This window comes from Aspergillus steynii, assembly GCF_002849105.1.
Source record: "Aspergillus steynii IBT 23096 chromosome Unknown P170scaffold_1, whole genome shotgun sequence".
Taxonomy (NCBI): domain Eukaryota; kingdom Fungi; phylum Ascomycota; class Eurotiomycetes; order Eurotiales; family Aspergillaceae; genus Aspergillus; species Aspergillus steynii.
In genome coordinates this window covers 6570444-6585012 of record NW_020194398.1, presented here as the reverse complement: position 1 = coordinate 6585012, position 14569 = coordinate 6570444, and the positions used below count along the sequence as shown (strand labels likewise).

At 57.3% G+C, this 14569-nt stretch overlaps 4 protein-coding genes across 4 annotated transcripts; 2 read left to right on the top strand and 2 right to left on the bottom strand.

The window, feature by feature from the left end:
• Positions 1-547: 547 nt before the first annotated feature.
• P170DRAFT_347340 (putative ubiquitin-specific protease UBP12) lies at positions 548-5081 on the bottom strand (the record flags this gene model as incomplete). Its single annotated transcript, XM_024843622.1, has 4 exons — positions 548-1365; positions 1421-2114; positions 2184-3547; positions 3617-5081. 4 exons carry the CDS (start codon positions 5079-5081, stop codon positions 548-550), a joined length of 4341 nt encoding a protein of 1446 aa, XP_024711203.1.
• Positions 5082-6345: 1264 nt separating this feature from the next.
• P170DRAFT_471295 (cold-shock protein) lies at positions 6346-9302 on the top strand (the record flags this gene model as incomplete). Its single annotated transcript, XM_024852827.1, has 3 exons — positions 6346-6624; positions 6687-8686; positions 9077-9302. The coding sequence occupies 3 exons, from the start codon at positions 6346-6348 to the stop codon at positions 9300-9302; spliced, it is 2505 nt and encodes an 834-aa protein (XP_024711202.1).
• A 1163-nt stretch (positions 9303-10465) lies between these two features.
• Positions 10466-12411, bottom strand: ftmC (cytochrome P450 monooxygenase ftmC; the record flags this gene model as incomplete). Its single annotated transcript, XM_024851333.1, has 5 exons — positions 10466-10653; positions 10745-10846; positions 10914-11212; positions 11274-11395; positions 11458-12411. 5 exons carry the CDS (start codon positions 12409-12411, stop codon positions 10466-10468), a joined length of 1665 nt encoding a protein of 554 aa, XP_024711201.1.
• Positions 12412-12850: 439 nt separating this feature from the next.
• On the top strand, positions 12851-14511 carry ftmD (O-methyltransferase ftmD). The gene is made up of 3 exons (XM_024854390.1): positions 12851-13185; positions 13256-13780; positions 13852-14511. The coding sequence occupies exons 1-3, from the start codon at positions 12970-12972 to the stop codon at positions 14359-14361; spliced, it is 1251 nt and encodes a 416-aa protein (XP_024711200.1). The 5' UTR covers positions 12851-12969; the 3' UTR covers positions 14362-14511.
• Positions 14512-14569: the final 58 nt, after the last annotated feature.

Below are 14569 nucleotides of genomic sequence, written 5' to 3'. Positions count from 1 at the left end.
GGTCAGCCGAGCAAATGACCCGGCGCAGTCATCTGATCGCGCCGATCACGGGCCTGCGAGAAGCTTCAAACTGAGGACTACCTAGGGTGAGAAGATGCCTCTGTAGCATACATTCTACGCAGACAAAGTAAAACGGACTTTTGAGGCCGAAAACAAAACATGCAGTCCTGTCGGACTTTATACAGCGCCTTCTCCGTGCTTCCTTCCCTGCGAATCACAATGTAAATGCATAAATGGCCGGTGTAGGGAACACAAAAAGAAAAGAAAAAGGAAAAGAAACAATAGCAAGAGGAATGCTCCACGTGTCGCGGTCCTCCTCTTTATCCCACGCCCATATATGCACTCGGAATCCAGAGAAACAGATGCTAATCATACGTCAACCGGTATGGTTGCGATTTGATCGGAAATCATCGCCACGCCGGAAACAACCAAAAAACCGCAAAAACAGCATGAACAAAAGAAGAACGAAACATCATTTATGTATGGGTAGTGCATTGATTGCGTCTCCAAAAGATATCACAGAAGACCGGGTTAAAACGGCCCGTTTCTAATCGGACACGATCCGATCTTCATCGTTCACTCGTAGCTCCACCACGGGCAGCTCGTCGTCGTCGTCATCATCATTGTCGGCTTCCAATAGAGGAGGGATATCTTGGAATGCGCTCTCCTCGATCGGGGTCCCCGGATAGGCCGCGCCGGGACCCGGACTGTCGGTCAAGGCGGCCAGTCGAAGGTCCGAATCGCTCATGTCTCCCCCGCCAACGGCCTGGTTGCTGGCGGTATCGTCGTCAAGCAGGTCGTCGTCGTCGTCAAAGGTGGATCCCGGCAGCGCCGTGGTCATCTGTGAAGAAGGGCCGTGAGCTTGGTGGACTCGGTTGAACGACCACGAGGGCGGACTTGGGAAACCGAAGGGGTTGGATAGCTCTCTATCACCGGACTCCTCGTCGTCTTCGATATTCATACCTTCCAGTCGATTGTTCTTGTCATTGCTGCCGAGGCTCTTCTCGCCGCGCGTCGGGTTGTTGGAGTATTCCGGAGGCGACTCGTCACCGCCGCGGTTCTTCCCTTGGGTTCCAACCCGCAAACCACCATCTCCCGACTGGCGACCTGCTCCGGCTCCGGTTGAGGCGCTCGACGACCCATTGAGGGAGGAGCCGCCGAGACGCCGGCCGTCCCCCGACGGTGATTGTGCGCGGGACTCGCTGGCGGAGTCTGACTCACTGGGAGGTCGCGTGGACGACTCCGTGATGTCCTCCAGGATTTTGCCGCCGAGCGGACGATCCGATCGCCGTCGGTAGAAGAGAAGGTAGGCCGACGAGGTCACCACGCTCTGAGGGTCCAGAGGTCGCGACACCGAGGAATCTACTCACATTAGCCATGGGACTGCGCCGTCGAGTTCACTCAGGCATGAAAGGCTTACCGTTATATTCGTTCCACTGGCCCGTCATGAAGTTCTTGGCGTAGGCCGTGTAGTGACCGCCTCCCAATCCACCGTAGTGATTGTCCACCGCAAAGAGGTCGTAGACCAGGCCCTTGCCATCTTCAGGGGATTCCACCCGCCCGGTCATGTCCAAACCCTCCACGGGGAAGTCCACCAGAACGTCCAGCTTGTCCCGGAAACCCCGACTGGCGCTAAAGCGCTTCAAATGCATGACGAGGATGTCCGGCGTCTTCCAGAGCTCGAATTTCTTGCTGGCACGGCGATGTTCCTTGCAGCGAGGACAGTACCACGCATCGTTCTCCGACAGGACTTCCTCCTTGTTGAATTCGTCCAGGCACTCGTCAAGCGTTACACCCCTCTTCTTGCGCATCTGCCGCAACTGGCGTCGTTTGGTCAGCTCGGGATCCGGCAGACGTTCGACGTCGCTCCAGGTTGGGGCTCCGCGAACGGGGTCCCTGTCCTTGACCTTTCCGGTGAAGAGGGCATCGTAGACGTCCTCGTTCCAGTCCAATACGATGGCCTCGCCTGGACGAATCAGAGGTCGCTCCTGAACCTGTTTCTGGGGAGCCTTGGCAGGCGAAGCAGCGTCCGATTCGCTGTCCGAGTCATCCTCCTCTGCCTCGTCTTTGGTAGCCGTTTGGGAGCTACTGGGTACTTCCGGCGTCGACTCAGACTGTGCGATTGCGTTAGCATGTTGTACGTTTCGTCGCAAGTGTGAAATTTCCGGCAATGGGGCACTTACTTCCTCCGCAACGGCGGGCTTTGTCTTGATTCGGAATGACATCCGGGGGTACTCCTTGTTATCCTCCACCGCAGAAAAGCCGATGGGCACGGTCTCGTTGCTTCGGATCAACTTGATTTCAAAAAGATTGCGCAAGCGAGATGGGATGGAGGTATCGGTAGACTCGGCATCCTGGGAGGCGTCCGGAGCATCTCGCATGGAAACGTCCACCATTCCCTCTTCGCCATCGACAGAGGACGTCTTGATTTTAGAATCGGACTCTGCGTCATCCTCATTCATGACGGAGATGTCGGAATCTTCCGGACCGGTCTCGTTCGGGGTGGTCTCCGAGGCCGATTCGTTGAGGATGTCGCGGGTCGTCATCGGAGCAACGTCCAGGAGAAGCTTTTTGTGAATCGCGTCCCAGTTATAGACATCCTCCCGGTTGACGATAATAAACGAAGGGACTCCGAAGAGTGGCCGCTGGGCGCTCTTGGGGTTGTTTCCCTTCGGCCGCTCCACCCGATTGAAGACGGATACGAGCAGACGGTCGGCCTTGGGCGAGTCGAGCTCTGGAATCTCATCACGTTCGGAGCGACTGAACGAGTGGTAGCTCCTTTGGGGCTTGTCCGGGTTGTAGTTCGTGGGCACAGACTCCACTTCATACATGGCGATATCGTCGTTGGCGGTGATGTGAGATTCCGCAATCGAACTCGTGTTATCAAAAAGCTTGTAGAATTTGTTCTTGTAGACCTCGGTCATGACAAGTCGCTGGGCGTCGGAGCCCACCTTCTTGGCGACTAGCTCCTTCAGGGATTTGATGCTGGAGTTCTTGTCGATCTCCACCTCCACCAACAGCGGCTTCGAGTTCAGAGGGAAATAGTAGATCTCCTTGCTCCACACGTTTTCGATGGGCAGCTGGAGAGTCAGGTTGTTGAACGGGTCGAAGATGATGCTGACCTTGTCGCATTCGGGGCAGTGGAGAGTCGATTTGTACATGCCCGCGAAGAGGTCGGTGATGACCGAGTCGTTGCGAGCTTTGTAGATATCCCAGCACTTGTCGGCAAACTCGGTCAGAGCGGCCTTGTCGTGGACCATCTCGTCCGTCGAATCGGGTTTCTCGATGTACGGCTTCTTCTGAATCCGGTTCAGGTCCTCCTGCAACCCGTCAAGCAGGAAGAGAAGGAACTCCTGCGAGTCTTGCTGGCCGTAGCCGGAGAATGCCGGTCCGTAGCGGCCGATGGTATTCTTCAACTGCCTCGGGGCGAAAGAAGATTGGCCGGCTTCATCGTAGATCAAACGGAGGAGGTTAGCATACGACTTGGCCACCTCGCCGTTGTGAGCCAACGGGTTGCTGGGGTTCAAGTCTTGCTTATAAACATCGTCTGGAGCGAAAGGAAAAAGAACGGTTAGCTATCATAGGAATCCAGGACTTGTCTGCGGATCACACATACTGAGGAAATAGTAGGATAACTCCTCTACACTCCGAACACACTGCAGGGCAGAGTTCATGTAGCAGGTGTTTCCAAGATTGCTCAATCCCGTATTGCCGCGAGGCTTTCCATCCTTACGTCTTCCCCTAGGGGGTTCGGGGACGGGGGACGATCGCCCGCTGTTGGTCGGGCTTTTGTTTTTCAACTTGGAGGCCACGCCGTTCTTGAGGTTACCGGTCGGAACGCCCAGGCGATTGAGAGTCTGCTTGGAGGCCTCGGAGGCCCATTCGCCGGAGCCCGCGCCGGGGATCCGTTCTTCCAGCACCACGACGTCGCTGCCTCCCAGACCGGCCACGTCGAGCGTCATGCGACCGTTGTAGTTGGAGTTGGCGGTTTGGTCCTTGGCCCCCTCCAGCAATTCCCGCTGGGCGCCTTCGGACAGGGAGAGGAAGGTGTTGAGATCGAGCACGAGGTTGGAGCCGCCGTTGGCGACCATCGACGCCGCCGGGGCCGGAGAGGCGCTGCGCGAGGCGGCCGGCGTAATCGCAGCCGACGCGCTGGCGCTCCCCAAACCGCCCAAAATCCTCCAGACACGGACCTTGGTAGACATATCGATCTTGGCTAGATTCTTTGCGTCCTTCAACCACTTCTGGAAGTTCGTGTGGCGGCTCGACAGAATCCGCACCGGCTTCATGTTCTTCTCCTTGAGGCTCTGGGGCGTCGTGCCGGCCGACGGGTTCGTCAGCTTCAGGATGGTGAAGATCGGAGGGTTGATTTCGTATTGCACGTTCTGCGAGTCACCGCCCACGCTGGTGTCGTGCGCGTAGCGGACGATGGCGGGCGACTGCTCGGCCAGACCGTACCACTGGAGGATCAGATCCCAACCCTCCTGCGGCACGATCTCGAAGTCCTCACTCATCTGCAGCCCCGGTCGCAAGGGCACGAACGGCTGGTTGGCCTCGTCGAGGAAGGTCGCATTTGCCGGGTCGGTGACGAGAACGAGGTCGGAGTTGTCGACGGGGCCCACGTCGCCTTCGACGGCGGTCTTGTCGGCCAGGTCGGCGTGGGTGGAGCTTCGCGAGAGCACCCGCTTCAGCCAGGACATGGACACCACGTAGCCCTTCTGGTTCTCCTTCAGCGGTTGGGCCATGTGCAGGGTCACCTTCGCAACCTGGTCATCGTAGGACGGAGGGGCCGTGGCGGCGGTGTAGGTGGACATGCTGGAGGGGGTGGGGTAGAGGTTATCGGAGCCGGAGTTGCCGTCGTTGGCGTTGGAGCTCTCGTCGTCGTCGTTGTCATCGTTGTCATCGGCATCCATCGCATCGTTCTTGCCGGGTCGGGGCTGCGTCTCGTTCGCCGTCGAGGCGGCATCCATGTCGACATCTCCGTCCACCTCGCAGGCAGCCCGCTTGACGCCGGGGGAGGGCGACCGGGCGGCGGCCTCGGCGGGGGGCAGGCTGAGGTCTCGCTGGTCGGGGTTGGCCATGTCGGTGGGAGGATCCGCGCTCAAGGTGAGGCCGGCGCAGGCGGTCGAGGGATCGGAGTCCGGGGTGGGCGAGCGAGAGGCGGAGCCCAGCACTTCGTCCTGCAGATGGGCGGGGATGTATCGAGGCGGCGGAGAGGCGGAGGGCGAGGAGGAGGAGCGACTCTGGCTGGAGGAAGGACGAGGATTGGAGGAGGAGGGGGAGGCGGAAGACTGGAGGTGACGTCTTCCAGCCTGCGAGGCAAGCGAGACAGCCGGAAGAGGAGCTGGTCGGCGAGGCTCTGCTACCTTACGGCGCTTTGTGGAAGACGTCGTGACGGTGAGCTGCGCACGTCTCGTGGCAGCTCGAGGTAACACGGGGGAAGGGGGAAGGGGGAGGAAGTCGAGGATCTCGCCAATGAATCCGATGCGGTGAGCCGAAGGGACATTTATTTCGAACGAAAAAGAAAAAGAAAAAGAAAAGAAAAGAAAAGGTTACGCAGCGGTCGGACTGGGAGGAACCACACACGATGGAGTCGGGAAAAAAAATTGCACGAAAAGAGTTTAGCAACGAGAAAATCCGTGAGAAAAGAAAATCCGAAGGCGCCCGTTTTGGGAGGGATCCGGTGGCGACGCGCCGACTGGATGCGGTGGATCCGGAGATCGATAAGTAGATGGGAGGAATCTCGGTCCAGTGTATCCGTAGTGTCGAGTGCAGAGTGTAGTACTGATCCGTCTTATAGGAGATGAAGGGTTGTTCTGATCGAGTGCCGCAAGGGAGGGCGCAGGGATGACTAGTGGAGTTGGAGCACCTACTAGGAGTAACAAAGACTCGATCGGACCAAAGAGTCCACGGATCGAATCAACGGGAAATGGACTACGCAGTAATAAAAGAAGTTCCAGGGTTCTTGCATGTGGCGGGTTAGCAGTCCGACTGCGACGGCCTCATGCGAGGTATATATTCGCATTAGGGCTCCCTCCATCAACCACAACTACACGATGCTCTTGGAGCTGAGTTGGACACAACCCCAGAAATACCCTCCAACCTGCCAAAGTATGGATTGATGGATTCCTAATCAGAACCCCTTTTGTCCGGTAGAACTGCAGACATCCGTGTGTTCACTCCGGGGTTGCAATATCCCGAAGATCCCAGAGCGGCCTGAGAGCCAGTTCCTGTCTCTAACCCAATCAACGTCTGATGCATTCGTGCCATGCCCTTGGCTGGACGATCTGACATTCCCCGAACCAGAAAGACTGACACGAGTACGATGAGTTTGCCAGTCCGCGTATGCATGTATGCTCTTCATGCTGGTCACCGGTTATATCTGCAGGCACGACCGCGGGGTGCTTTGCCCCGGATTCTGCGATCTTTGCGTTTCTGAAGACTTGGCCGTCCTCCTGGCTGCAGCCAGGGTATTCGGGCATAAAAAGGGTTGCGATCCTCGAGGAAGAGGCGTTCGAGCATGGCATTGCTTCTGCGTTTCTTGTATTTGTGGTCACTTTCGCTTGGTTCCTGAAAGACCGAACCCTAGGAAACAGATCCTCCGTTCGTTTGCTAAGAGAAATGGTACGAGACCCCCCGGATCTCCCAAGGAGGAACCGGTTTGGGAGGTTGACCCCGTCCGATAGACTTCCTACTGCCGGTTGGTTGCCTTGGTGGCTTTGGCCCTGCTGTCCATTGCTTCCACCAGCGCAGGCCTAGCCCAGTGTGAGGCGAGTAAGCCAGAAGGCCCTGTTCTCGTCACGCCGGACTGTGTGGATGCAGAGTACAGCACCCCGGTCATCGACAGCGAGACGGACGAAGCCTCCCCACAGGCTCATCGTCGAGTCTCCGGACATTTCAACGGCACAGACATTCGATTCAACGTGTACCTTCAGCCTCAAGCGCAATGGGACGGACGCTTCTTCCAACTGGTCTACCCAACCCAAGACGAGAACGCAACGGAGCACACTATCGGACTCGGCATAGAGAGCGGCGCGTACACGGTCCAGGTCACCGGGACTCAAGGCTATCGTGCGGACGCTGCGGCCGCAAAGTTCTCGCGTACGCTTGCAACAAAGTATTACAATGTCTCGGAATCGCGCCATATTTACGGCTACATCTACGGTGGCAGCGGCGGGTCCTTTCAAACCATTGCGGCGATGGAGAATACCCAAGGAGTCTGGGACGGGGGAGTCCCAATTGTACAGGCAGTGCCGGTATCCTTGGTGCTGAACTACGGGGTTCGCCAGCTGGGTGCATTCGTACTGGAGAACAAAGCGTCCCAGGTGATCGATGCCATCCGGCCGGGAGGCAGCGGCAACCCTCATGAAGGGCTGAACGAAATGCAAAAGGACGTTCTCCATGAGGTAACGTTGATGGGTATGCCTCTGGCTGCATGGGAGGATTATGACACGGCGTTAAACGGTAGCAACTTAATCGCCCTGGGCGCTCTGGCACGGGACATGGACCCAAGTTACGTGGACGACTTTTGGTCCTTGCCAGGTTATGTCGGCACCGACGAATCCGACCTGGGGGAGCTGTTCCGCGCCGCACTGATCAATATCACCGCGACCGTCGAAGAAGTCGAGCGGGACTCGAACGACGTGCCCACAACCCTGGTTTTGAATCAGGCCCCATCTAATGTTTCACATCCGGCAGCACTCGAGTTCTCCGTATACAGCGCGGATGGTAAGACCAAGCACGCTGTGTCTGGTTCACTGGATCTTGAGCGCAGGGTCCTGATACTTGCGAACGACAACGACCCGGCGGTGCTCGGAAACCTAACCGCCGGACAGTCTCTGAGGATCGACAATCGGTGGTTCCTGGCATTGCACACCTACCATCGTCACCAAGTACCCACCCGCGATGGCTTCTACGGGTTTGATCAGCTCCGGGATGCAGACGGGAACCCCCTATATCCCCAACGCGAGATTGAGGTGGCCAAAGAGGTGGCCATCTCCAGTAGCGGCGGGGGCACGCATACTGGGCAGATCGGCGGCAAGATGATTGTGATCGATAACCTCCTTGACCAAGACGCGTTCCCGTGGCACGCCGACTGGTATCGCATGCAGGTCCGGCAAGCTCTCGGGGACCTGTCGGATGACAGTTACCGTCTTTGGTACAATGAAAACGCTGATCATGAGATGGTAGACGTTCCTGTAGGGGATAGGACCTCTCGCTTGATCGATTTCCGCGGGATCTATGAGCGAGCCCTTCGCGACGTCAGTGCCTGGGTCGAGAATGACCTTGCACCGCCTCGTTCCTCGCAATACAATGTGTCCAACAGCCAAATCCGGCTGGCGGCAACGGCAGCACAGCGTCGCGGGATCCAGCCCGTGATTGACATGACTGTGGATGGTGCGTCCAAGACGCGTACCCCGGCTGGTCAGGCGGTCACTCTCCACGCACGTATTCAGGTGCCTCCCGATGCCGGGCAAGTCGACTCTGTCGAGTGGGATGTTCAGGGCCGTGGCGAGTTTGTCCGCGGCACGTTCACCAGCAGCAATGGAACGGTGGAAGTCGAGACTACCGCGCGATATGACAAGCCGGGAACCTACTTTCCGGCCATCCGGGCGGGGTCGCAGAAGAAGCCAGGGGCGGAGTTCGGGCAAGCACTGAATCTGGGGCGCGCGCGAGTGGTTGTAGAGTAGAAGGAGAGGCTTCCCGGGCGGGTTTCGCGGGTCGACGAGTCGAGGCATCATGATGACTGCCTGGCTGCCTGGCGGCTGGCGGCCTCGCTGCCTGAGGCCAGCCCGCACCTGCCGAAACAGGCGGCGGGCAGACCCCGTGACCGCGGCAGGTGACTGCCCCCCGCCTTTCGCTTGACTTTTCGCTTTTTTCTCTTTCCCTCCTGCAAACCCCTCCACATCCTCTCCCAAGTCACATCCAGAAACAATCCCCCCCAAACCCGTGAGTGTTCATCATCATCATTGATATCTCGATATCTGTCTCTGTCTATATATATACATAATATACAATCCATATTTGTGTTATATCTGCTGCATTGAAGAATCCCACTAAACTTCCCCTCGATTAGTCCAATCACCATGTCTGAGCGTCAGAACGGTACCGTCAAGTGGTTCAACGATGAGAAGGGCTACGGCTTCATCACCCCCGAGTCCGGCGCCGACCTCTTCGTCCACTTCCGCGCCATCGAGGGAACCGGCTTCCGCTCTCTGAAGGAGGGCCAGCGCGTCTCGTTCGAGGCTGTCCAGGGCCAGAAGGGCATGCAGGCGGACAAGGTTCACGTCGAGGAGGCATGAAGTCGGCATGCAAGGCAGGATGAACAACAATGGCAGCATCACGAAAATACCCTTTTGAGGTGAAATACCCGGGAGGACCTTGGTTGTTTCGCTACCGGCGTACTACCCTGCACAAAAGGCAGCCCCGGCTGCGTGCCAATCGGCATGGACAGCCTGGGTGATGGGATCCAATATATTATTACTTCTCCAGGGAACTGATCTCCCCACCTACCCTGTGTGATCGTTTTCTTGTTTCAAAAACCCAATGCCACTGTCTGCGTGTTCGGAGATTTGACACTCTCCATCATCAAAATTTTATTCCGTAAAACAGAGCGTGAGTATCATTCACTTCCCCTCGGCTCCTCTTGTATCAGATCCCCTCAACGTCCACCTTAGACCAGGCCAGACATGTACCGTCGTCCACACTCAAGTGGTTGATAAAAGCACCAGAAGGGATCAAGTTCATTCCATCCGTCAACCCGACACATGCCGTCGTCGTCCCAATCCTCGCTGCCGACCCCGTGCCGCACGATGAACAGATCCTCCGGATCCCACTTCTTCTTGATCTCGCGCAGCCGGCCATACTTCTCTCCCCAGAACCATCGCGGCCAATCCGCGAGTTCCGAATCCGCCTCGTTCAGATACATGGCCACGGGGCTGGGCTGGCTGATCGACTGCAGAACGGGCCCTTCGACGGACGTGACGCGCTGCTGCACGTCGTGCTGGTCTTTCAGCGTCGGCTCGAAGACGCGGTTGCCGACCAGCAGGATCGCCGCCGTCCGATCGCCCGGCCGCAGGTCCAGGGAAGCCAGCCGGTCGACCATCTGCGCCGGCCCGTTGGGCCTGTCGTACGCTTCCCGTGGGATGAGGATGTATTCTTGATGGAACGGGATGCCGCCGACGAACTCGGCCTGAGGGATGGCCAGAAAGGAGCTCAATCGTGCGTAGGCCGTGGACTGGAGGTCCCCCGGATTTTATCTGGGAAAAATACCAACTTCAGGGGCCTGTCACTCTTAGTGCCAAAGAGAGATGTACAGTTAGATCAATGATATAACCCTTAGTCACCACTAATTTGGCAATTTTGCAGGACGTATAAAACAAGCCCATGGCCGCCTCTAACAGCCAGTCAGGATTCAAACTTAACCAGACAGACAAAATCCCGAGACGCTGGATACCCCCAGCATCTACCGACGTTTAGTAAGAATAACAGGCATATGCTCGATCCCCATAGCAAAGTGATCGTCCGCAGCATTCATCCACCGCGTTCCATCCTCATTCGGCCCAAAAGTTATGTCGAAGGTCCTGACCAACCGCGCCACCGTAGTCCGGAGATTCATCATGGCGAGTGGCTTACCGATGCATGAGTACGGGCCTGTTTACGTTGGGATAGCCCCCCATCAGTACAACAATAGAAAATGGAAAACCAATAGAGCCCGAGGGGAGAGACGAAGAAGTGCACCTACCTATTCCAAAGGGGGCAAACGCGGATTTGTCCTTCACCAGGCTGGGGTATTTGTACCACCGTGTGGGATTAAAGGTCGAGGGATCAACGTACGCAGCGTTGGCTATAGGATGGGGCAGGATATGGGTTAGAATGCATAGTCACGTATCAGGATGGGGGATACCACGTACACCGGCCCAAACTCCACTGCGGCGTATATACATTCATGCCACCGGGAATCCTCACATCCCGAACCACAATCCCCTCCGGCGGCGTCTTGCGCGGAATTGCGGCCGGGATTGGCGGGTGCAGTCGAAAGGTCTCGTTAATGAACCCGTTGAGATGCGGGAGCTTCGCGATGTTGTCGTGTAGGTACTCGCCGTTACTGTCGACGGGGATTGGGTCCAGCTCACTGAGAAGCTTTGACACTTCGTCGGGGCGCCGCGCGAGCTCATAGACTATGGCTGTTAGGCTTGTGGCCGTTGTGTCGCTGTAGGGATCATCTTTATTTAGCGGGTTTTCTTGGACGACGCCGGAGAGGGTAGACCAACCTGCCGGCTGTGATAATCAGCATGGCGTCTCCCTTCAGCACGTTCTTCTCTTCTTCAGAGGGGCTGCGGCCATTTAACGGCCCGATCAGAGACGCAAAGACATCGGGGATCATCACTTTGCCCTGCATGCGACACGGTTAAACCATCTCTCCCGGAAAGGATCAACCCCCCTATACGGACGTACATTCAACCGCTTCACCAACGTATCCGTCGCAAACTCGATGAATCGATGCCAATCCTTCGACAGCCCCAACGAGGGCATCGTGGCCAGTAACCGAAAGAACCAGCTGGGCCACAGCATCCGATACCCCGTCAGCCCCTTCATTAGCACATCCACCGCCCAATGATTCTTCCGCGCGTCGAGCATATCGAAGCTCTGCGCAAAGGCCAAGTCACCCATGATGTCGTAGCTGTAGAATGTGAACCACTTGCTGACATCGAAGGGCGGCGGCGAAGCTGATCTGGATGATCCCGCCCTGGCCGTCTCGGCCTCCAGCCGCTGAAATAGTTTCTCCCGATACACCCGAATGCGCGTCTCATACCCGTGCAGCGCGCGGTCGCCGAAGCCGCTGCTCCAGACCCTGCGGCGCCGGTCGTGCGCGCTCCGGTCTCTCCACGAGTGCAGGGACATCATGGGGTGGGCGTTGTCGTAGAATGCATTCTTGGTGCAGCGAGATTGTGCGCCGTGGACCGTCGCCACGGCTTCCGGGTGGATGACGGAGACCTCGGAGGGACCGATTCGCACGACAGGGCCGTACTCCTCGTGCAGCTGGTGGAGGTACCGGAAGGTGGGCGTCTTGCGGAGGCGCAGAGAGAGCCAAAACACACCGAGACGGGCGGCGCGCGGGCCGGGGAAGTTGCGCAGTGGGTGGAAGAGGGTGCGGTAGCAGAGGAGAGAGGTGAAGAGGCCCGTAAAGTAGGCCACTGCGAGCAGACATGTCTGCTCGAGGATACCGGCTGGTGATACAGGGTCCCGCGGTGTCTGTTTGACGTGCAAACGAGCCAATATGGCCATAAAGAGGCATAGATGAAGCCAAACGCAGCGCCATGGGTAGAGATGATGCTCCCCCCGCCGAAAGTACAAGACATGTGTAAGTATGCCGACTCCGCCAGCAATAGCCAGGGTTCGGGCGTCCATGATTGATATCAGGTCAACGAGACTCGTTGATGGGGAGTTGGGATGAGACGAGCAATGGCCGCACTGGGTCTAAGGGTACAAACAACCCTGCGCTAGAGGAGGATCAGAAGAAAACCTCTCTGCCCATGGTTCATCCGTCAATGGCGGACACTTTGGGGGCAGTGATCAAAGCAAGGATGCGTCGGCATGGATCCCAGATATGCAAGGGATAACGTGGTATCCCTTTGTAACATACAAGAATTGAGGCTAGAAATCGGCCGGGCTAGACAGTCTTCCTGATCCATGGAGGTAGGGGGAAACCCTTGCATGCCCCAGCAGCCTTACATTTTTGGCTGACTTTGTACAACTACCACTCATGTTTACTGCAGCCGGAATGCGCCAAATAATCCCGTGGACAAAACGGCGGTCTGGGAGGGGTAGGATTCCTAGTCAGATCGAGCGACAGTAGAGCGAAGGTTAAGATAGACTCGAACCTAAATACATACAGACAAGGATTCAGGTCGTTCTCTACCGCAGTGTACTCTTCTTGACCAACATTGACCAGACACTCTTGCTACAATGTCCGACCTCAGAGACCTCGCCCGCAACCTCAGTCAAGGTGTTGAGCGTTACGCCGACGAGCTTGACAGGGCAGGATGTACTCAAGACGACCCAAATCTGACTCTCCTGGGCTCCAAAGGCCTCGCAGCCAGAGAAGACATCATCATGGGCGCCGAGAAGACGCTCCAGCTCGCTCGCGGCCCCGTTGCAACCCTAATTGGGTTCATGGAATCGGTGAGCACCCGCGCCTCAGATCACCATTCTGCTTCGTTCTCCGATCTAATCCCTTCACCGCAATATCTAGGCCGTTGACCTCGGCGCAATCCAAACGCTCATCCAGCTCGGCGTGCCGGAGCAGGTCCCCTTCCCGGGCTCGATCACCTACGCCGAGTTGGCGAAAAAGCTCACCACCCCCATCTCCCCAGACCTCCTGCAGCGCCTGGTCCGGCTCTCCCGCCTCCACGGCTGCCTAGACGAAGACGCCGCCGGCGCCGTCACACACACTCCCGTGTCCGCGATCTTCGTGACCGATGCTAATACCGCGGGGCAAGCGAAATTTATGGCGAGCTTTGGCATCCGGCCGTGCGCGTTCTTGTATGAGTCCGTTAAACTCGATCCGAGTGGAGAGAATCCGCGCCGTGGGCCTTTGGCTATCATGGCGAGGGAGGAGCGGCCGGGCATCGGCGAGGGCCCGACGTTCTTCGAGGTGCTGGAGAAAGATGCTACGAATCAGGCGCGGTGGCATGATGCCATGGCGGTGCATGATGACTCGATCATTCGGCTGGTTGCGCAGGCGTATGATTGGGGGAGCGTGCAGAGCCTTGTCGATGTAAGATGCGAATCCCGTGCAATGACAGCGCTGATATTTGGTTCACTGACCCCTCTCTGTCCCTGACCTAGATCGGCGGCTCCGAAGGCCACGTCGCCACCGTTATCGCAAATTCCTTCCCCGACATAACCATAACCGTGCAAGACCGGCCCGAAATCATCGCGCGTGCGAGGTCCCGCAGCAGCCAGCACCCGCGCGTTTCCTTCGTCGAACACGACTTTTTCACTCTGCAGCCACTCACCGCAGACGCGTACTTTCTCCGCTTGATCCTGCACGACTGGAACGACGCGGACTCCGCTCAGATCGTCCGCCAGATCATCCCGGCTATGCGGGAGGGGACGCGGCTGCTCATCATGGACGCGGTACTGCCGGAACCCCGCGAGGAGGGCAACGGCTCGGTGCTGAGGGAGAGACAGCTGCGGAGGAGTGATATTGGCATGTTTACGCTGTTCTCAGCGAAGGAGAGAAGTTTGGCGCAGATGAGGGAGTTGGTGGAGGGGTGTGATGGCAGGTTGAGGTTTCTGGGGGTCACGACGCCGCTGGGGAGTCATGCTAGTCTGATGAGTTGGGTTCGTGATTAGCTCGGAGATTGGATGATTGGTCCACGTATGCAGTGATGTCTACGTCCTCTAATAAGCCATAAGGTCGTGGATCACTCTATCGATGTGGTTTCCCACATCCCCCAGTATTGAAGGGTGAAGGATTAGGGTTAGGGTTAGGCTCGTAACCAGCACCTGAGAATGGTATGTCTGCAACTAAGCTCATGTCTCTGAATGTAGATATACGGAC

Bases quoted from the DNA above. Each gene is read 5' to 3' on its own strand.
- ftmD (XM_024854390.1), top strand. From the start codon at position 12,970: ATGTCCGACCTCAGAGACCTCGCCCGCAACCTCAGTCAAGGTGTTGAG. The intron at 13,186-13,255 runs GTGAGCACCCGC...CGCAATATCTAG, and splicing joins TAATTGGGTTCATGGAATCG to GCCGTTGACCTCGGCGCAAT. The intron at 13,781-13,851 runs GTAAGATGCGAA...TCCCTGACCTAG, and splicing joins GCGTGCAGAGCCTTGTCGAT to ATCGGCGGCTCCGAAGGCCA.